At 44.7% G+C, this 20,732-nt stretch overlaps 1 protein-coding gene and 1 pseudogene across 7 annotated transcripts in view; both read left to right on the top strand.

Annotated features, from left to right (window-relative positions):
• Sfxn5 (sideroflexin 5) overlaps positions 1–20,732 on the top strand; it is a 142,240-nt gene that overhangs the window by 19,975 nt on the left and 101,533 nt on the right. For all 7 annotated transcript variants that reach the window (XM_008824713.2, XM_008824717.2, XM_029559416.1 and 4 more), the window contains exon 3: positions 19,077–19,154. In XM_008824713.2, the coding sequence (XP_008822935.1) occupies positions 19,077–19,154 (78 nt within the window). The remainder of the gene's footprint in view (positions 1–19,076; positions 19,155–20,732) is intronic.
• On the top strand, positions 8,843–8,942 carry LOC115068692 (annotated as a pseudogene).

The following is a 20,732-nucleotide window of genomic DNA, read 5'->3' as shown; positions in this document are numbered from 1 at the left end:
GGTGGTTCATGTTGTAATCCAGGACTTGGGAGGTGGAGACAGGGGGATCAGGAGTTCAAGTTCAGCCTCAGTGACAAGAAACCCTGTCAAAAACAACTCTGCCAATGTTGGGATCCAGGGCTGTCATTATGGGAGCAGGGAGAGACAAATATGGAGGGGAGGAGAAAGCACAGGGTGATGTTGCATTTGAATTGAGGGTACCAGTGTGAACTCAGGACTTTACATACACACATGCACATATGTGCCTCTGTTACTGTATTAGTTGCAGAGGTGGCTGGAGGAGGAGCTGAAGCTAAGCTCTCACATTTGGGCACAGGAAATGAGATATGGCAAAGCTTAAGAATTTTCTAAGCATGCTTCCTCCAGAATAGCCATACCTTCTAAGACCTCCCAAAACAGCCCCACCAACTGGGGACAAAATGTCCAAATACTTGGAGGCTACGATGGACATTCCCATTCAAACCATCACAGTTTGCTGATTGTCTCACCACTAGGGCTTAGAAATAACTCTAGTATCTGTGAGCACACTAGTATGTGACTCCTGGGTTCTAAATGCTGTTACTCACAAGAAGACCTGGGGCTCCTTAGAAAGATGGTGAGTTTAGGTCTGAGTCAGGGAGAGTTGCTGTGGGACTGAGGGATGCACACACAGTAACCATCCTGAAGGAAAACCCACTGGCCATGTTTAGAGAACTTGGAGCATTAAGATTAAAGGCAATGAATGGGCCTTTAATCCCAGCACTTAGGAGGCAGAGGCAGGCAGATCCCTGTGAGACCAAGGACAGTCTGGTCTACATAGAGAGTTCTAGGCCAGCTGGAGCTACAGAGCAACCCTGTCTCAAAAATAAAAATAAAAATAAAGAACAGCAATGGGTTCTAACATATTGAATATATTTAAAAAGTCTACAAGGACCAGTGAGATGGCTCAGTAGGTAAAGTGCTTGCTGTGTAAGCTTTATAACCTGAGTTCAATCCCTAGAACCCATGTAAATGTAGAGAGAATGGAGCCCACAGAGTTGTCCTTTGACTTCCACATGTGCGTCATGGCATGCATACACACAATTTTTTTTAAATCGACAGCTCCAATTATATTAAAAATGTGGGAAGGGGAATGGGTTAGACTTACTGTCACTGTGACTATTTTACACAATATAAATACCTTCAAGGGGGAAAGATTTATTTAACTCACAGTTTCAGAGGTTTTGGTCTGTGGCCCCTGCCTCCATTGATTCTGAGCCCGAGGTGGGGCTCTAGGAGCATGTGGTAGAGGCTGCTCACCTCATGTGGACAGGAAGCAGAGGGAAAGATGCCCTGGCTAGCAGTATCTCCTCTGGGACTCTGGCACATTCAGGATAAGTGTTCCCTGAAGCACCCTCACAGAGATGCTCAGAGGTGTAATATACTAATCTCTTAGGTCCTTCTGCACTCAATAAAATTGTTAACCAAGATTAGTCACCACAGAATGTTAGCTAATAAATGTAAAGGAATAACCTGATATAGCTCATGAAACAACTGGTTTGGATCATGTTCACAAATGACACTATTATTGTAGGAGAGGTTCTTGGAAACTGGATGTTTCATTTTTGTTGGTATAACAAAATATCTTGGTCAAGGGCTGGAGAGATGGCTCAGGGATTAAGAGTCCATCGGGTAGCACACAACCATCTGAAGCTCCAGTTCCAGGGGATACAATACCCCTTTCTGGCCTCCACAGACATTGGATGTGGTGCACATACAGACAAGCAGGCACACACATACACATATAAATAAAACTAAATTTTAAAAAATTATCCTGACTTAAGGAACTTTGGGAGAAAAATGTTTATTTGGATTACAATTGTAGGTCACAGTCCATCATTTCAGAAGTTACATCATAGCCACAGTCAGGAGCTGCGAGAATGAATTCACCATGTCACCTGCTTGTTTGTGCTTATGGTCAGCTAGCTTTCTTCACTCTGATACAGTTCAGGGCCCAGGTCATAAAATAATGCTTCTCAGTTAGGGTAGGCCTTCCCACCGCAATTAATGTTCAAGACAGTCCCTCACAGACATGCTCACAAGCCAACCTGATCTAGATAATTCCTGTCCTAGCTTGTTTCTCCATTGCTATGATAAAATACTCTAATACCAACTTGGGGAGGAAAGGGTATATTTTATCTTACATCTCCCGGGTCACAATTTATCAGGAAGTCCAAGGTAGGAACTCAGGGCAGGAACCTGGAGGCAGGAGCTGGAGCACAGGCCATGGAGGAACTCTGCTTACTGGCTTGCTCCCCTGGGACCCGCTAGGAACTCAGGGCAGGAACCTGGAGGCAGGAGCTGGAGCACAGGCCATGGAGGAATGCTGCTCACTGGCTTGCTCTTTGGCCCCCACTCAGCCTGCTTTCTTATGCAACACAGGCCCACCTGCCCAGGGGTGGCACCACCTACAGTGGCCTGGGCCCGCCCACATTACACAACAATCAAGAAGATGCCCCACAGACATGGCCACAGGCCAGTTCAATGCAGGTAATTCCCCAATTCAGGCTCCCTCAACCCAGGTACACTAAAGCTATCCAGCACAATTGACCCCTTGTCAACTTGACACACAAACACATCACTGTTAAACCATAACCCTTCCAATTCTTATCCCCAAGATATGATGTTAACATTAATATCACAACTTAAGACAGTACAACCTTAACACCCCCCCCCCCAGTCCTTAAAAAATCCAAACACTTAAAAGTTCATAGACTCTTTTAAAAAGTCTCTTAACTGTGGGTGGACTTGTGTAAAATCCAAAACAAGTACTGTCTTATTTCAAAGGGAAGAATCTGGCACATCTAAGCAAAACCAAAGTCCAGCAAAGTAGCTCAAGGCTGGATATCTGGGATTCATTCATGATCTTCTCGGCTCCAGAGGGTTCTGGCAGCTCCAACTCTCTGACTCTGCCATCCACAGCACACACAGCTTGTCTCACAGACCCAGGCCACCTCCATTCCACACCTACTGCTGTCTTTGGTGGTTGTCCCATGGTGCTGGCATCTCCAAGAAGCTGGGGTCTCCACTGAAACTGAGGCTAGATTTCACCAGTGGCCTCTTGCCTCTTGGGGTGCAAAGCCTCAGAGTCTCTCCATGACTCCTTCAATCCTGGGGTCTTCATGCAACTGAAGCTGCACTTTCACCTATGGCCTTTCCTGGCCTTGGCTGCTCTCTGTGACCCCTTCATGTTTTCAACACAAGAACCATGCAGGAGACTCTTACACATTACCAAGTTCTGCTTAAGCTTGAGATAGAGGCTCAGATCCCATCTGTATGCTGATCCTGAGGAAATACCTCCCAGAAGACTTTACCACATTGATGCTGGTCTCTTGTTACTTACAGCTGATTTTTCAGCCCCAGCTAACCAGCATCAGTTGTTCCAGTAAAGCAAAGTTTTACTTCAGGTTCTGGTCTCTTCTTAATCACAGCTGATTCTTCAGCCCCAGCCGACCAGAACTCACAAATTCTCAATTCAAAATATCACACAAACAGCCCTGATAGTCTCTGCTTCCCTTTGAAGCTTCACAAGATAGGCCTCCATTGTCCACAACTCTTTCAACATAACTGTTCCAAGCTCCACAGCAACACACTCCAAGCACTCAGTGGGTTTTCCAGCCCAAATTTCCAAACACTTCCACAATCCTCCAATGTCAGGTCTGTCACAGCAATACCCCACTCTCTGGTACTAGCAATACCCCACTTTCTGTCCTAGCTTGTTTCTCCAGTGCTGTGACAAAATACTCTGACCAGTACCAACACAGCCATGGAGAAACTTTGCTTCCTGGCTTGCTCCCCTGGCACCTTCTTAGCCTGCTTTCTTAGGCAACACAGGCTCACCTGCTCAGGGGTGGCACCACCCTCAGTGGGCTGGGCCCTCCCACATCATACAACAATCAAGAAAATGCCCCTCAGACATAGCCACAGGCTAGTTCAATGGAGGCAGTTCCCCAATTGAGGCTCCCCCAAGCCAGGTGTGTCAAGTTGACACTAAAGCTATCCAGCATAATTCCTCATTGAGACTCTCTTCCCAGGTGATTCTAGGTTATGTCAGCAGTTAAAACTAACCAGCACATAAGATATTCATTTTCTCTTAAAGTATCAGCTGCTGGTGTGTGGTGGCCTGGCTCAGTTGGTAAAATGCTTCCCATGCAAACATGAGAACTTGAGTTTGTGTTCCTAGCACCCATATAAGAAGCCCAGTGCAGTGGCATGTGTTTGTAATCCCAGTGTTGGGGATGGTGGGTGGGAGAGGATGATCCCTGGGGCTCACTTGCCAATCAGTGAGCTCCAGGTTCAGTGAGAGACCGTCTGTGCTGGTTTGAATGAGAACATCCTCTGTGGGCTCCAAGTATTTGAATACTTGGCCCCAGTTGGTGGCACTGTTTTGGGAAGGTCATGGAATCCTTAGGAGGTGTGGCCTTGTTGGAGGAAGCATGTCACTGGGGGCAGGCTTTGAGAATTCATAGCCATTTCCCATTTTCTGTTTCTCTCTGCTTCCTGTGCCTGTTTGAAAATGCGAGTGCTCAGCTTTCTGCTCTGGCCACCTCTGCTGCCAGGCTTCCCCACCATGATGGACCTCTTATCTCTCTTGAACCACATACCCAATAAACTCTTCCTTCTATAAGTAGCCTTGATCATGGTGTTTTAGCACAGCAACAGAAAAGCAACTAATACAGAAATTGGTACCAGGATTGGAGTCTTGCTATGAAGAACCTGTGTTTTTTTTTTTGAGGAATGTGGAAGATTTTGGAAGTTTGGATTAAAAAGATGGTTGAATGCTATAACATAGCTTAATGGACCGTCTAGTAGAGGCCTGGCTCGAGATGTTCTAAGGGAAAGGGAAGGAAGGGCTTAAACAGCAACTAGAATATGTTGGCAAAGAATCTAGCTGCCATCTTCCCACAGCCCGAGAACTTGCCTAGGCTAAATTAAAATATAATGGACTAATTTCTTTGTCAGAAGAAATTTCAAGATAGCCTAATAGTGAATTGGTGGCATGGTTTTTAATGATTAATATTATGCAGCTCTGCAATGGAAAAGAGCAAGTGCAGCAAAAAAAAGTGTACAGTTTGGAGTGAAAAAGAACACTAGGAAGCTTAATAATGTGGCAGCCAAGGCATATACTGGAAGTCAGGCTCTCTTTGATTAGGGAATTAGAGCCATTAAGGAGAGCCTCCAGATTTGCACTTGAACGGTGGAAAGAGTGCCCTCAGAGCAAGACTCCATCCAGCAAAGCTTCCAGCTTGTGAAAGGAGAAAGCCTAAGGAGTTTTCTGCTCCCAGAAAACTACAGCATTTAGAAGCTGCTGATAATGTGGATGATGCAGACCAAGGTCCATCTCAAGCTGGCAGCTTAACTTGGCAATGTCATTCATGTGGTGCTGGTTTTAGAGGGATGAGATATACAAGAGTGAGGGGGTCATCATTTCTTCATCCATGGTTTCAGAGAGCTATTGAGGCCAAACATTATGTAGCAGGGAAGTCCCTACATAAAGAAGGCCCTGAGAGGCTATTGCATAAATCTATGAAGGTGAAGCCTGGTTGGCAGTGTAGACCCCAAGATGTTGGAGATGCCAGAACCATGAGATATCTTGCCAAGAACTGTACACAGGGAATGATACCAGCCCAAGAGAGAAATATATTTTCCTGGCAGCAAAGCTGGAGGGGCTGAACCCTTTGGAAGTGAAGTTGTATTGGATGTGGAACTACAGGATTTGGTATTTGCCCTGCTGGTTTTTGGTTGATTGGGTCTGGTATTTGCTCACTATGCCCCATTCTTGTCTTTTGGAGTGGAGATGTTTATTTAGTTCCATTGTATGTTGGAAGTAAGTAAATTGTCTTTTGATTTTATAGGTGGTTAATTAAGAGAGTGCTTTGCATTTCAGAAGAGACTTTGGACTTTTGAACAATGTTGACACTGTTAAGGACTGTGGAGATTTAAAAAACTGGACGAATACATTTTTCATTATGATATGGCCATGAACCATAGGGGCCAGGGTATAAAATGTGGTGGTTTGAGTGAGAATGTCCCCCATAGGCTCCAAGTATTTGAATACTTGGTCCCACTTGGTGGTACTGTTTTGGGTACTTCATGGAATCTCTGGGAGGTGTGGCCTTGCTGGAGGAAATGCATCACTGGGGGTGGGCTTTGAGATTTCATAGACACATCGCATTTCCTGTTTCTCTCTGCTTCCTATGCATGTTTGAAAATGTGAGCACTCAGCTTTTTGCTTCAGCCACCTCTGCTGCCATGCCTCCCTGCCATGATGGACTCTCATTTCACTGGAACTATAAGCCCGATGAACTCTTCCTTCTTTAAGTTGCCTTGGTCATGGTGTTTTATTATAGCACCAGAAAAGTAACCAATACACCTGCCTCAAAAAATGAGGTGGAGAGCAATAGAGGGAAACACTGGACACCAACCTTTAGCCTCTATATTTATGTGCACACATGTGCACCCTCCCATAGTGCCCCACTCCCATCACCTACAGGTTGCTTACTTAGCAATTACAAAGGGAAAAGAGTTCCTTTAGGAACCTGAGTCCTTTCTGGAAGATACCCTTTAATCAAGTGCCAACTTCTTAAACTAAGGATCATGACCCCCCACAGGGGGTAATTAAATGTGGGGAGTGTAAAATTTGGCAACAGGAAAGGTGTCTGAGCATGCAACAATCAAAAATTAATTCAAAATCAAGCCCATAATGAATCTGAGGTGTTTCTGGTAACACAACCCATCTTGGCTCATGCACTTTCATTGTAGCCTTGTTTCTGAACACACAATACACATACTTAGTGCTGTACCTGCTGTCAATGAACTCTGCTTGAAACTCCTCAGTTTAGATTCTAGACTATTGTATGGTAACAGTTGCAGTGTTTTTACTATACAAACAAAGTGTTCTGTTTCACAGAAACATAATAGTTTAATTATGGACACAAAGACAATATTCCTGTCCTCATGCCTCAGCATGTAAGTTTAAATTAGTATGTTTTTGGAATGCTTGATTTTACAATTGACTGAGGGTTGGGGGATTTGTCCAGTCAGTAGTTTACTGAGCATAAGAACCTGACTTTGATCTGCAGCACCTATGTAAAAGAGCTGCTATAGCTGTAGCACTGGGGAGATGGAGACAGGCAGATCCCTGAGGCTCGCTGACCAGCCAGTCTCACATGTCAATAAGCCCCAGGTCAGTGAGAGAACCTGTCAAAAAACAAAGTGGATGGCTCCTGTTTTAAATTTCTTTTTTATTCTCTCTCTCTCTCTCTCTCTCTCTCTCCCTCCCTCCCTCCCTCCCTCTCTCTCTCTTTCTCCTTTCTTTCTCTCTCTCTTTCTTTCTTTCTTTCTTTCTTTCTTTCTTTCTTTCTTTTTCTTTCTGTTGTTTTTTGATTTTTTGAGACACTGAGGTGGCCTTGTACTTACGGTGTAGCCCTGGCTGGCCTGGAACTCACAGAGATCCACCTGCCTCTGCCTTCCAAGTACTGGGATTAAAGGTCACCATATCCAGCAAAAAATTTAAAATTTTTAAAAGATTTATTTTACTATTTTATTTATATATGTGTCTGGGTATGCACCGTGTGTATAGATGCCCATACAGGTCAAAAGGGGGCACTGGATCCTTTGGAGCTGGAGTGGCAAGTGTTTATGAGCCTGATGGGTGCTGGGATCTGAACTCCAGTCCTCTGATAGAACAGAAAACGCTCTTCTAGTCCCCAAATAAATTTCTTTGTGATTTATTATCTGTAAGTGTTTGTATACTTATATGCCCATTTGCCCAGGGTCATATAAAAATTTATTGTCTATAAAGAGGTTGAGAGTGAAAAAAGTTTAAGAATCCTGAACTAGGTGACCAAACTTACTAACAACAAAAAAACTAGTATTTGCCTCCTGATTCCATGAGGGCTGGGTAGCGATCATTAAATGCTAGAAGATGCATGGAAGTCTAGAGGAAAATAAAGCTGCTCACAACCCATCTGCCAGAAATAGCACCACTGTCAGTTTGGAGTATATATATGACCTAAATTGGTGTGATATGTTCTATAGACACATAGATGGTAAAGTGGAGGCTAGAAAGATGGCTTAGCTGTTGAAAGCACTGACTGTTCTTCCAGAGGACCTGGTTTCCATTTCCAGCATTCACATGGTTAACAACCATCTATAACTACAGTCCTGGGGGATCTGAGCCCTCTTCTGGCCCCCTCAGGCATTGCATGCATGGGGTGCACTTAACATCCATTTAGGCAAAGCACTCATACACATAAAATAAAAGTAAAGAACATTTTTAAAATGTTTTAACAAGCTGGATATGGTGGCACATACCTATAAACTCAGCACTGGAGAGGCTGATCAGGAGGGTTGTTGTGAGTTTGATGCCAAGCTGGGCTAAATCATGAGCCCTTGCCTCATACAAAGAAACATGTTGGTCTAGCACTTGGGAGGCAGAGGCAGGCAGATCTCTGAGTTTGAGGCCAACCTGATTTACATAGTTCCAGGCCAGCTGGGCTAATAGTGAGACCCTATTTCAAAAACCAAACCAAACCACACCACACCAAACCATACCACACATACATAAAAAGGAAGGAAGGAAGGAAGGAAGGGAGGGAGGGAGGGAGGGAGGGAGGAAGGTAGTTGGGCAGGGAAGATGGCTCAGTTGGTTAATGTGCCAGTGTGGAATGCATACAGTGCTGCATAAACAGTACTTAGTGGTATACACTTGTAATCCCAGAACTTGGGAGGTAGAGGCATGGGAATCAGGAGTTTAAGGTCATCCTCAGCTACTTAGTGAGTCTGGGCTACATAAGACCCTGTCTCAAAAAGAAGAAAGTACTTCCTTCAGCAAGACATATACTAAAAGTAGAACAATACAGAGATTATCATAACCTTTGCATAAGGAGAGCGTGCAAATTTGTGAAGCATTCCATATTTTAAAAAGAAAAAGGGGCCTTTAGTCCCAGCACTCAAAAGGCAGAGACAAGTGGATCTCTGTGAGTTCAAGGCCAGCCTGATCTACATAGTGAGTTCCAGGCCAGCTGGGGCTACAGGGAAACCCTGTCTCAAAAAGTCAAAAAAAAAAAAAAAAGATAGAAAGAAAAAAGAAAGAAAGAAAGAAAGAAAGAAAGAAAGAAAAAAAGAAAAGAAAAAGGGCCAGGCATGGTGTCTCCTAAGTGCTGGAATTAACGGCTTATGCCCCCATACTTGGCAGGTTGTTTTTTTGTCTTTTTGAGACAGGGTTTCCCTGTAGCCCTAGCTGGCCTGGAACTCACTATGTAGAACAAACTGGCCTTGAACTCACAGAGATCCATCTGTCTCTGCCTTCCAAGTGCTGGGATTAAAGGGGCATGCATTACCACTCCTGGCTCCACACTCCGTAGTTTAAAAAAATTTGTTAGGCATGGTGGCGTACACCTCTGATCCCAGCACTCAGGAAGCAAAAGGCAGGTGAATCTCTGTGAGGTAGATGCCAGCTTGATCTACATAGCAAATTCCAGGCCATCTGGCTCCAGGCCATCTGGGGCTACAGGGAATACCTTATCTCAAAAAGACCAAAAAATTTATTTATTTATTTATTTATTTATTTATTTATTTATTTATTTATTTATTTATCGTGAGTGTGGGGGGGGCAGGGGAGCATGCACAGAGGTCAGAGGACAATTTTGGGGAGTGAGTTCTCTCCTTCCACCATATCTGTTCTGGGTATTCAATGTGCAGGTCATCAGGCCTGGTGGCAAGCACCTTTGCCTGCTGAGCCATCTCACATCCCTGGGCTCAATTTTGCGTAGCAGTAAAAAATGCCTTTTCTTTTCTTACATTGTATCTTGCCCTGGGAGCCATCAGTTTTGGGGAAGCTCCCAGCCACGGCTATGGTCTTTTTGGGTGACAGGTGCTGTGATAAGTTTAGAATTTGTTTCCAGGCTGATGTCTCCTGGAAATGACTCAGAAGTGGAGTTAAAGATTTTTGGGGTTTGTAGGTTTTTGTCTCTCACTCTTTTTAAAAAGTTAATTTTTAAATGTGTATGAGTGTTTTGCCTGCATGTATGTAAATACACCATAGAGGCCAGAATAGGGCATCAGATCCTCTGGAACTGTAGTTACAGATGGTTGTTAGCTACCATGTGGATGCTGGGACTGAACCCAGATCCTCTGTAAGACCAGCCAGTGCTCTTAATCACTGAGCCATCTCTCCAGTCCCTCTTATCCCCCATTCTTTGATCTTGGGCAAGAAGTACCCTTCCTTCTTGACCCTGGTTTTCTCATAAGGGATGGCCAAGATAGTTTTTGTTTTGTTTTGTTTTGTTTTGTCTTTTGAGATAAGGTCTCCCTGTAACCCCAGCTGGCCTGGAACTCGCTATGTAGACCAGGCTGGCTTTCATGCCATAAAGATCTGCCTGCCTTTGCCTTCCATGTACTGGGATTAAAGGCATGTATCATTACTCCTGGCTTGGTTGGGTGTCTTACACATGCAGAGGGCTATTTGTGTCCATGTCTTATGAATATGACATGGTCTCCTGGAGCCCCAGGATTCTGAGAGATCAGTGTCACCCTGATTTAGGGTAGGGACCCTAGTCTGCCACACTAAAACCTGAACTCCCAACCCTGACTGTGCAGCTCACTTCTTCCCTCAGCAATTGCAGCCACTTGTCTCTGTTAAATGCCTGTTGTGCACAACCCTGTGTTGGTGGTGGGTTCAGGGATGAGGTCAGGCCCTGTGGTCCTGCAGAGATTTCTAAAGTGAATTCTTTGTTGCCATCTGTCATCTCTGACAGGTAAGTGAGACCTAAGGGTGGTAGGTGATCAGGAACCCTGGAGAAGTGCAAAGCAGTTTCTCTCTAGCTATTCAAGGAAGGGAAGGCACACTGGAAGGTTTCTGGCGGTGGCAGAGCCTTTCAGAATGGATGGGCTGCTGCTAGACATGGGACAGAATGGCATTCTGGTGAAGGGGATAGTGCAGGCAGGGTCAGGGGTGCATGTGCAATTCCACCACAGGCAAGCAAGTCCCTGTGCCAGAAGAGGGTGGAACATGCTACTGAGCTCTCAGCCAAGTGCTCTTGCTATCATCTTGAATTATCTGTACCAAACAGCTGATGTAAATTCCATGTTGGGTTCCTTCTGACACTGCCCCCAGCTACACGAAGCTATGAAGAAGTTTGCATTTTTACTTGGGGCCACTTTCTAGTGTCAGGAAAGATTAATTTTGCTTCTGATCAATTGTTTTTAAAAATACAACATTTTTATTAATTCTCTGAGAATTTCATACATGTATACAACACATTTTGATCATATTCACCCCTCCCTTCTCCCCTAACTCCTCTCAGATCCATCCTCACCCCATCCCAACTTCATGCCCCCGCTCCTTTTTTCCTTTAAAAATAACCCACTGATTCCAGTTTGTGCTGCCCATGTACTTAAGGGTGGGTCATCCACTGGAGCTTTGGTGCCCTACCAGAGGCCACACTTAAAGAAAAATGGACTCTCCCTTCCCCAGCAGCTCCTCAGCTAGGCATAGGGGTATATGAGTCCCTTCCCCTCCACATGCTAGAAGGTTGATTGGCTTGATCTTTGCAGGTCTTGTGCAGGCAACCACAGCTACTGTAAGTTCATGAGTGCAGTGGTCCTGTCATGTCCAGAAGATACTGCTTCACTCTAGTCCTCTCCTGCCTCTGGCTCTTACAATGCTTCAGACCCCTCTTCTGCCATGGTCCCTGAGCTTTGGGGAGAGGGGTGTGATATAGATGTCCCATTGATGGCTGAATACTTCATAGACACTTAATCTCTGCAGTTTGACTAGTAGTGAGTTTTCTTATTAACTGCCATTCACTACATAAAGAAACATCTCTGATGAGATGTGAAAGCATCAATAATCTATGAGTGTAGAGAGATGAATTTGGAGGAGTTTAATACTATGTTCATTTAGCAAAATAATAATATTAGGTTTACCCCTAGGGGCTATGAGCTCTACAGCCACAGTTTCATGACCAGGTTTATAGTACCAGGTATGCATTTGCTCCTCTGGAGCAGGCCTTAAGTCCAAGTTATTATAGCTTACAAGGTTCACAGTTGGGTAAGACTGTTGATGGCTTTTGTCTCCCTGCAGCCTGCTTAGCACCTTCTGGTACTATGAGAGCTAGCCAGCAGGGATGACCTCCCTGTTAGTACCAACTTGATTTCTCCATGTCCTGTGACCATTATGTGATATCTTCAGCAATACAATCTTACTATCAAGTTCTGGTGGGCAGCCAAGAGCAATGGCAATAGCCTGTATTGCTTTGGGGGATCTCCAGGACACCTTACTTGGTTTTTGTTTGTTTACTTTTTGTTCTTAAATATTTTATTTTTATTTTTATGTGTGAGTGTATTGCCTGCATGTGTGTAAGTGCACCCATGTCATGCAGTGCCCACAGCGGTCAGAAGAGGGTGTTGGATTTCCCAGGAAATGGAGTTATGAATGGTTGTTAGCTGTCATTTGGGTACTGGGAATCCAACCTGGGTCCTCTGCCAAAGCAGCCAGTGCTCTTAAACACTGAGCTATCTCTCTAGCCCCTTGTTGATTTTTTGAGACAGGGTCTTCCTGTAGCCTCAGCTGGCCTTGAACTCACTATGTAGACCTTGATTTCAGAGAGATCCACCTGCCTCTGCCTCCCCAGTGCTGGAGATTAAAGGCACATGCTACAATGCCTGGCTTTGTTTGTTTTTTGGTAGTCTTATGTAGCCCAGGCTGGCCTCAAAACATTATGTAGCTGAGGCTAGCCTAGAATTCCTGATAGTCATGCCTCTGCCTTCTAAGAAGTAGGATTACAGGTGTGCACCACCATGCCCAGCTCCAGCTCCCTTTTGTGTCCCTTCTTTCATGTGTCCCTCTGCCTCCATCTCCCTACTCTCCGATCTTGTCCCTTTGCTTCCTATCTTTCTCTGCTTTGGGGGTCTTCTGGCAGGCTCTAAAGGGCCAGATTCTCCTCTGGCCAGTTCTCTGCTGCTGACACACACGTTTTGGCCTATGTGTTTGCAGAGGACATCTGGAGACCATGTCTCTGTGGACTACAGGCAGAGCTCATGGTGCCTCTCTGAGGCAGGCAGGCTGGTGTCAGTGAGTTGGAAAACAGCAGCATTGCCTTGGAGCTTCAGGCAGGGACCACAGCCTTGTAGCATCATCCTTGAGCCAGGCAGACCCCTTTTACATTCAGGGACTGGCTGCCCACTTCTTCCTGGTTGAAAAGATTTCCTGCCAAGCTCACCCAGCACTGATCTCCCAGCATTCCCCCTCTTCAGGAACCTTCTGCCAAGCCCCTCAATACAGTGGCCAGGGAAGAGGGCATAGCAGACAGAGCTTTCTTCTAACCACCAAGTCTCCCTGAATAGCCCCCAGAACAGCCAGGTCTCGGGGGCCTCTCCAGACAGGAGGTGGGGGCCTTGTTCATCCCACAGGATCTGGGGCCCCAGCCCTGAGATTTGATTGAGGTTTGGTTAGACTGAGGCTAGCCTAGAGGTCCAGAGCAAAAAGGCTCCTTCTAGTTTCCCTGTCCTGTAGGGACTTGGTTTTCGTTCTTGCCCACACCTTTTGCCAAGCTCAGGGCTCACTGGAACAGATTCTTTTGGCAGGAGGCCTGCCTTTGATGACTGTGTCAGATGAGAGGGAATCTGGCCAGGTTGTTATAGGAACTCAGGAGAATCCCTGGAGTGGGAGAAGTAATGAGGACTCAGGGCCTTTTCACCAGGCAGCCCTGGAAAGTAGAGCAAGCATTGTCCAGGGCCTCAGAGGCTAGAGGTGGCAGACTCTGGCAGAGGGAGTCAGCGCTACCCTAGGAGGCTTTGGGGTGCTGGGAGTGGGGATGCCTGGCAAAGAGTTGGCGAAGCTCTTAGTTTAAATGCTAAATCCTGAAGTTACTACTTGTGCAACCTTAAGCAAATTAAAATAATATGATCCAAATTTACTGAAACAAAAATGGATGATTGTGGTGTTGCATACCTGGAATCCCAGCACTTGGGAAGCTGAAGCAGGAGGATTGTCCACAGGTTGGAGGCCAGCCTCAGCTACATAGTGAAATCCAGGATAGCCTGGATTACAGAATGATCCTACTACCCCCAACACAAAACATACAAAAACAAAGGAAAAATGTTCAAAATGTAGAAGAAAAAGTGAACTTATTTTGCCGTAGTTATGTCAGGGTTGTGTACAGTGATCTTAAATGAGTTTTTAGGCTTTCCTACTTTTTCTGCTATTTTCTTTATCCTTTCTTCTTCTTTAAAATTTTTTTTGCCCCAAACTTGGGCTCTTCCCGCCTCAGCCTACCGAGTGCTGGAATTCCATGTTCTGCCACTTCTTTGTTGTTGGTTGGTTGGTTTCTTGATGCAGGGTTCCCATTTCTAGTTGAGGCAGTCCTGGAATTCACTGCATAGCTCATGCTGTCCTTGAACTCCTGATCCTCCTTCCTCTACTTTCCAAGTAGAGGCATGCACCACCAGGCCCTGCTCCATAGTTTATTTTATTATTTATTTATTTATTTATTTTGGTCTTTTTGAGACAGGATCTCCCTGTAGCCCGAGCTGTCCTGGAACTCACTCTGTAGACCAGGCTGGCCTTGAACTCACAGAGATCCGCCTGCCTCTGCCTCCTGAGTGCTGGGACTACAGGCGTGTGCCACCACGCCCGGCCATAGACATTTTCTTTAAACACTATAAATTGCTTATATACTTGGAAAAAGGGGTCGGGGGTATTGAGGCTCGGAGGAAAGAAACTCTCTACTTTGGACATGAACAGACTGAAGAAGGGGCTTTTAGGAATCTTGGGGCTGATGTCCACATGTTTGAAGGACAACAGCACTTTCCAACCTTCAAGTCACGTGGAGTAATAGATATTCCTGGCTCTCTGATGGCCTTCAGTACTGCCAGGCCTCCATTGACCAATGATGCCACAGGTGCCATCCTCATAAGCCATTTGGCCAGGGACCTGGCTGTGGGTCTGGGTTGGCATTTTTTCATGCTGTAGCACCACAACAGGTGGCTGCTTATCCTCACCCTGTCATCCAGCTCAGCAAACCCTGGCTGTCCACCAGGTGCCCCTCCCTGTGCAGCTTCCTCCTTTACACCAGAGGTTTGTGTTGAGATCTCTGCACTCTTTCCCCAGTCAGGTTGTTTCATGGGCAGAAGGGGAATAGGGAGGCTTTACTAGGTTTCTTTCCTCACGCCAGCCATCCTGAAGCCTGGGTCCCGTGTCACTTGTTGTTACCTGGACATAAGCTGCCTTCTGTCATTAATGTCTGTTGTTAATTTTTAAAAAGAACCTTGGGGCTGGAGAGATGCTTCAGCAGTTAAAAGCACATACTGTCCTTGCAGGGAACTCAAGTTCAGTTCCTAGTGCCTACATCAGGCAGCTCACAACTGCCTGTGACTCCAGCTCCAGGGGACCCAATGCCTCTGGCATCTGCAGGTACTGCACTCATGTGCACATACCCATATACAAACACAAACACATGCACATAATAATAAATATTTTTTAAAAATCTTGTGTGTGTGCTGAGTTCTGTGTGTGATGTGTTTATGTATTCATGAAGGTGTGTTCTTGTATGTACACAGGGGCCAAACATTGATATTGGGTGTTTTGCCTCACCTGGCTTTTTACATAGTTACTAGGGATCTGAACTCTGTCCTTATGCTCATATAGCAGGCACTCTGCTGACTGAGCCATCTCTCCAGCATCTATGTGTTAATTTTTTAAGTATGTCAGAAACATCAAAATGTTCAGGGCTGAGAAGATGGCTCAGTCAATAAAGTGCTTGCTATGTAAGCATGAGAGCCTGAGTTTGGATCCCTAGCATCCACATAAAATATGGGTACAGTAGCATTTAGCATTCATCTGTAACTCCGATGAACAAGACAGGCACACACACACACACACACACACACACACACACACACACAAATGAACAAATCTTAAAAAAAAAAAAAAAAGAGACTGTCTAAAAAAATAAGGTGGAGAGCAATTGAGGAAAACACCTGAGGTCAGCCTTTGGCCGCCACATGCATGTGACATGTGTGCACTCACATGCACACACCCACATGAGCATGCACACATGCACAGACACACACTGTACAACTCTTGATGTATGATTTCATGAATTTTCCCATCTATATCCATACAAGTACCACACACGCTGCTGAACATTTGCATTATCAGAAAGGGCCACCTTATAGCCTTTCCCAGTCAGGGCCTGCCTCCAAGTCCCACATCACAGTGATATCTGCTACAGGCTAGTTTTGGCTGCTTGGAATTCTGTGTGTACTCTTGTGTGCTTGTCTTGTTCATTTGGGACGGAGTCTAGCTGTGTAGTACAAGCTTGCCCCAAACTCATAGTCCTCCATGCTTATCCTCCTGAGTGAGATTGCAGGTGTGCACTGCATCTTTTTGCTTACCATTGTGTGCATCAGTTTTGTTCCTATGTTTAAAAAAAAATCACAAAAAATTTAGTAGCTTAAGATTGCAAATGAGGGCTGGAGAGATGGCCTGGCAATTAAGAGCACTGGCTGCTCTTGCAGAGAACCTGGGTTCAGTTCCCAGTACCCACATGGAGCTAACAACCATTTGTAACTCCAGTTCCAGGGTATCCAACACCCTCTTCTAGCCTCTGGGCATTGTATCCACTCTGAGCATTGCAACACCCTCACACATGTGTTGCACTTACCTACCTGCATGCAAAGCACTCATATGCATTAAATAAGTAAGTAAATAAATAAAAATAGCAAACAGTATTAGTGTTTACTGTTCTCAGTTTGATTATAGACGAGATGGTTCATTTTTGTCTGTGACAATTTGCCAGGAATGAAAGACCAAAAGACCCTTTCATTGTTGTTTTGAGATGGGGATTTACTCTGTAGCCCAGGCTGGCCTGGAACTCACTATGTGCCCCTTGCACTCTGTACCTTCCTGCCTCAGGCATGCACCACCCTGCTGGCACTGGAAGATTCCTTTTAAGATGGCTCATTTACATGGTGGAGAGTGTGCTGGTTTTGGGGGTGGTTCAGCTGGAGCTGTGTACCAGGGCTTCCTTCTTAGCATGTAGATCTCTCCTGAGAGACTTCCTCACTGCATGATGGCTGCTTCAGAGAGGGAGATCATCCTGAGAACAAGGTAGAAATGCAAGCTTGTTTATGATCTAGGCTAAGGTCACATCATCTTACATATATCCTCTGTCCATAATCAAGGAGAGGGGCATGGACTTTATCTCTAGCCCAGGAAATGGGAACATTCTAGAAGACTATGGGAGGTTGGATAGTGAGGTGACAGTCGTTTTTAGAAGATACATCATGCCTATGACAGTCACTCATGCTGTATGATAGTCACAGTTTACTATTTTTAAAGATCTGTTTATTTGTATGTATGTATACATGCATGCATGAGTTTATGTATACCACATGCATACAGGTGCCTGCAGAGGCCAGAAGAGGGTGTCAGATCCCCTGGAACTGATGTGGGTGCTGAGAACTGAACCTGGGTCCTCTACCAGAGCAGTAAGTGCTCGTAACCACTGAGCCTCTCCAGTCCAATTATTTTTTTTTTTGTTGTTGTTGTTTTGTTTTTTGTTTTGGTTGTTACTGTTTTGGTCTTTGTTGTTGTTAAGATGGGGTCTCATGTAGCCCAGGCTGGTCTTCAACTTACTGTGGTAGCTGAGGCTGGCCTTACACTTCTGATGGTCCTGCCTCCACCTTCATAGTGCTCGAATTACAAGTGTACACCATCATACTTGGTCACTGTTTATTTTGAAATTGTTGTATAATATTTCATCACTCTTTTTCTCTTCATTTTTTTTCTTTCTGTTTTGGTTTCTTAAGACAAGGCTGTAGCCCAGGCTACTTTCAAACTCATTATATAGCCAGGGCTGGCTTGAACTTGCTATGTAGCCAAAGCTGGCCTTGAACTCCTGATCCTGATTCTACTTCCCAAGTGCTGGGATTATAGGTGTGCACCACCATGCCTGTCAAGTTATTTCTCTCTCCCTTTCTCTCTTTCCCTCTCTCTCTCTTTCTCTCTCTCTCCCTCCCCCTCTCTCTCATGTTATAGCCATAAGTACTTTAGTACTTATCTGCCAGTTTTAAAAAAATTATTTATTAACTGTGTGTGTGCACGCTTGCACATGTATGCATATGCCATGGTACACATGCAGAAGTCAGAGGGAAACTTGTATTTCCTTTCACCATGTGGATTCCAGGAATTGAATTCAAGTCATAAGGCTTAGTGGCAAGCACCTCTACCCACTTACCCACTGAGCCATCTCACCAGCCTCTGCCAGTGTTTTTAAAATGTCAAAACAAAATTATGGAAGTATTATATGACTATATCCTTCTTATAAAAGCTTTTAATATTACAATTAAAGTTAAAGTTCCTCTTGATACCTGTGCCACATCTGGGTCCTTTTTTCCAACCTAAAATCATCCCTCTCAGAATCTTGATGGGTTTCCTATCAGATTTTTTTATTACAGTCACAGACATATTCTCCTAGAAAATATTTCTCTCTCTCTCTCTCTCTCTCTCTCTCTCTCTCTCTCTCATCTCTCTGTGTATGTATGTACACATATGCATGGAGGCCAGAGGTCAACCTCAGGTGTCATTCCTTAGGTGCTGTCTACCTTTCTTGAGACAGGGTCTCTCACTAGCCTGGGGCTCACCAAGTGGTCTATGCTGGCTGGCCAGCAAGCCTGAGGGATCCCCAAGTTCTACCTCTACAGCACTGGGATTAAAAGCATGCACCTCCACACTTTCTTCTGGGGATTGAACCCAGGTCCTATGCTTGCATGGAAGTACTTTATTGGCTGAGCCATCTCCCAGCCCTTACTTCATTTTTTGGATGGGCTGATCACAATCCATTCTATATCACACCATTATTATTGAGTGGGGTTCCTGTGGGAGGGCATTTAGGTGGGACCCTTCTTACTGTTTCGCGTGTATCCTGTGAACTGCGGGCCATGGCATTGCAGTCTGTGAACAATTGCTTTGATACTGCTGCCTTCCTGTGTGGGAATGACAGTCAGTGGTCCTGGTCCCATCCACAGTGTCTCTTTTCTTTCCTCTGCAGAGACGTCTCAGAGAGGCTGTGCAGCTGCTGGAGGACTATAAGCATGGCACCCTGCACCCAGGGGTTACCAATGAACAGGTAACTCTGCTAGAACTGGGCATAGGCAGGTGGGCAGGGGATCCCAGAGTCTTGCTCATGTGCCAAAGTTTTGCTTTTTGTTCATAAAACTTATTTCAAAAACTTAACTTTGCATTTTTCAAAGAAATATGTATGCATAGTTCAAAAAGTGAAATAGCACCAAAATATTTGCAATGACAAACATTGCGCTGCCCAATCCCAATCCTGGTCACTAGAAGAAAACTTCTTTTAGCCACATACCAGATATAAATCTGTATTTCAAGATAATATGCTTATCTGAACTGCTGTTTCTCAGTTATTTTGCATTTTCAATAGCAGTTGAAGGCTGGGCTCTTATCCATTCCTATAGACACTTCTTTCTATCACATCCCTCCACCTAAAATATTTAACTGTGGCTTTGAGGTCTCTATTTATTCAGCTCTTTGTGTTATTCCAATCATAAATAACATTTACTGGATAGTCAAGTTGGTTACATCATGGCTATGTTTTTCTCTCTTTTCAACTTTATGGGTTTTTTTTTTTTCTTTTTTTTTGTCTTTTTGAGACAGGGTCTCCCTGTAGCCCCAGCTGTCCTGGAACTCACTATGTAGACCAGGCTGGCCTTGAACTCACAGAGATCTGCCTGCCTCTGCCTTCAACTTTATGTTTTATCTGGAGTTAATCATTGCATGATGTTTTTCACTGATAAACTTTGTCCTACTTCTCTTTAAAAAAAAGATTTATTTGTATATGTGAATGCCTACATGTATGTATGTATACCACATGTGTGTGCAGGTGCCCGAGGGGGCCAGAAGAGGATGTCATATCCCCTGGAACTGGAATTACAGATGACTGTGAGCTGCCATGTGGGTGCTGGAAACCAAACCCAGGTCCTCTGCAAGAGCAGCCAGTGCTCTTAACCGCTGAGCATCTCTCCAGCACCCTCCACTTCTAACTCTTACCGCATCCTCTGGAAGCATTTCAGTATTTTCAGTGCTTCCTTTTAATTTTAAGTCTCATGTCTTTCAGTTCCATTTTTTCTTCCTGAAATGTTTCTTTCTTGGGCCTGCCTCCCACCAGGTCCAGCTCTTTATTTTTCTTGGTATATACTGGAGTTTTGGTGAAATGCTTTTACTCACTCCCTGAAAAGGGTAAATGGGAAGAATGTTTAGAATGCTTTTATGTCTAAAAATTATAGTTGAGATTTAGTCTTAACTTACAGCTTGGGTGATAAAATTCTAGGTTGACAATAAATTGTTTTTTTTTCAGAATTTTGAAAATCATTGCTCTATTGGCTTGTATGATAGCTTTTGAAAAATCTGATGCCGTTTCATTCCTGATTTTTTGAAGGTAGCCTGCTTTCTTTCTCTGGAGATATTGCTACCCTCCTCCTTCTCCTCTTCCTCTTCTTCCTCCTCCTCTCCTTCCTATTCCTCTTCCTTCTCCTCTTCTTCCTCCTCTTCTTTTGAGACAGGTTATAGTCCCGGTTGGCCCTCAAACTTACTGTGTAGCCAAAGATGATCTTGAACTTTCGGTTCTCTTGATCAGCCTGCCTCTACCTCATAAATGCTTTGATTACTGGCCTTTTGTTGTTGACTT

Source organism: Nannospalax galili, unplaced genomic scaffold (genome assembly GCF_000622305.1).
Source record: "Nannospalax galili isolate Female #2095 unplaced genomic scaffold, S.galili_v1.0 scaffold389, whole genome shotgun sequence".
Taxonomy (NCBI): Eukaryota; Metazoa; Chordata; class Mammalia; order Rodentia; family Spalacidae; genus Nannospalax; species Nannospalax galili.
This window is presented reverse-complemented; position numbering and strand designations above follow the sequence as displayed.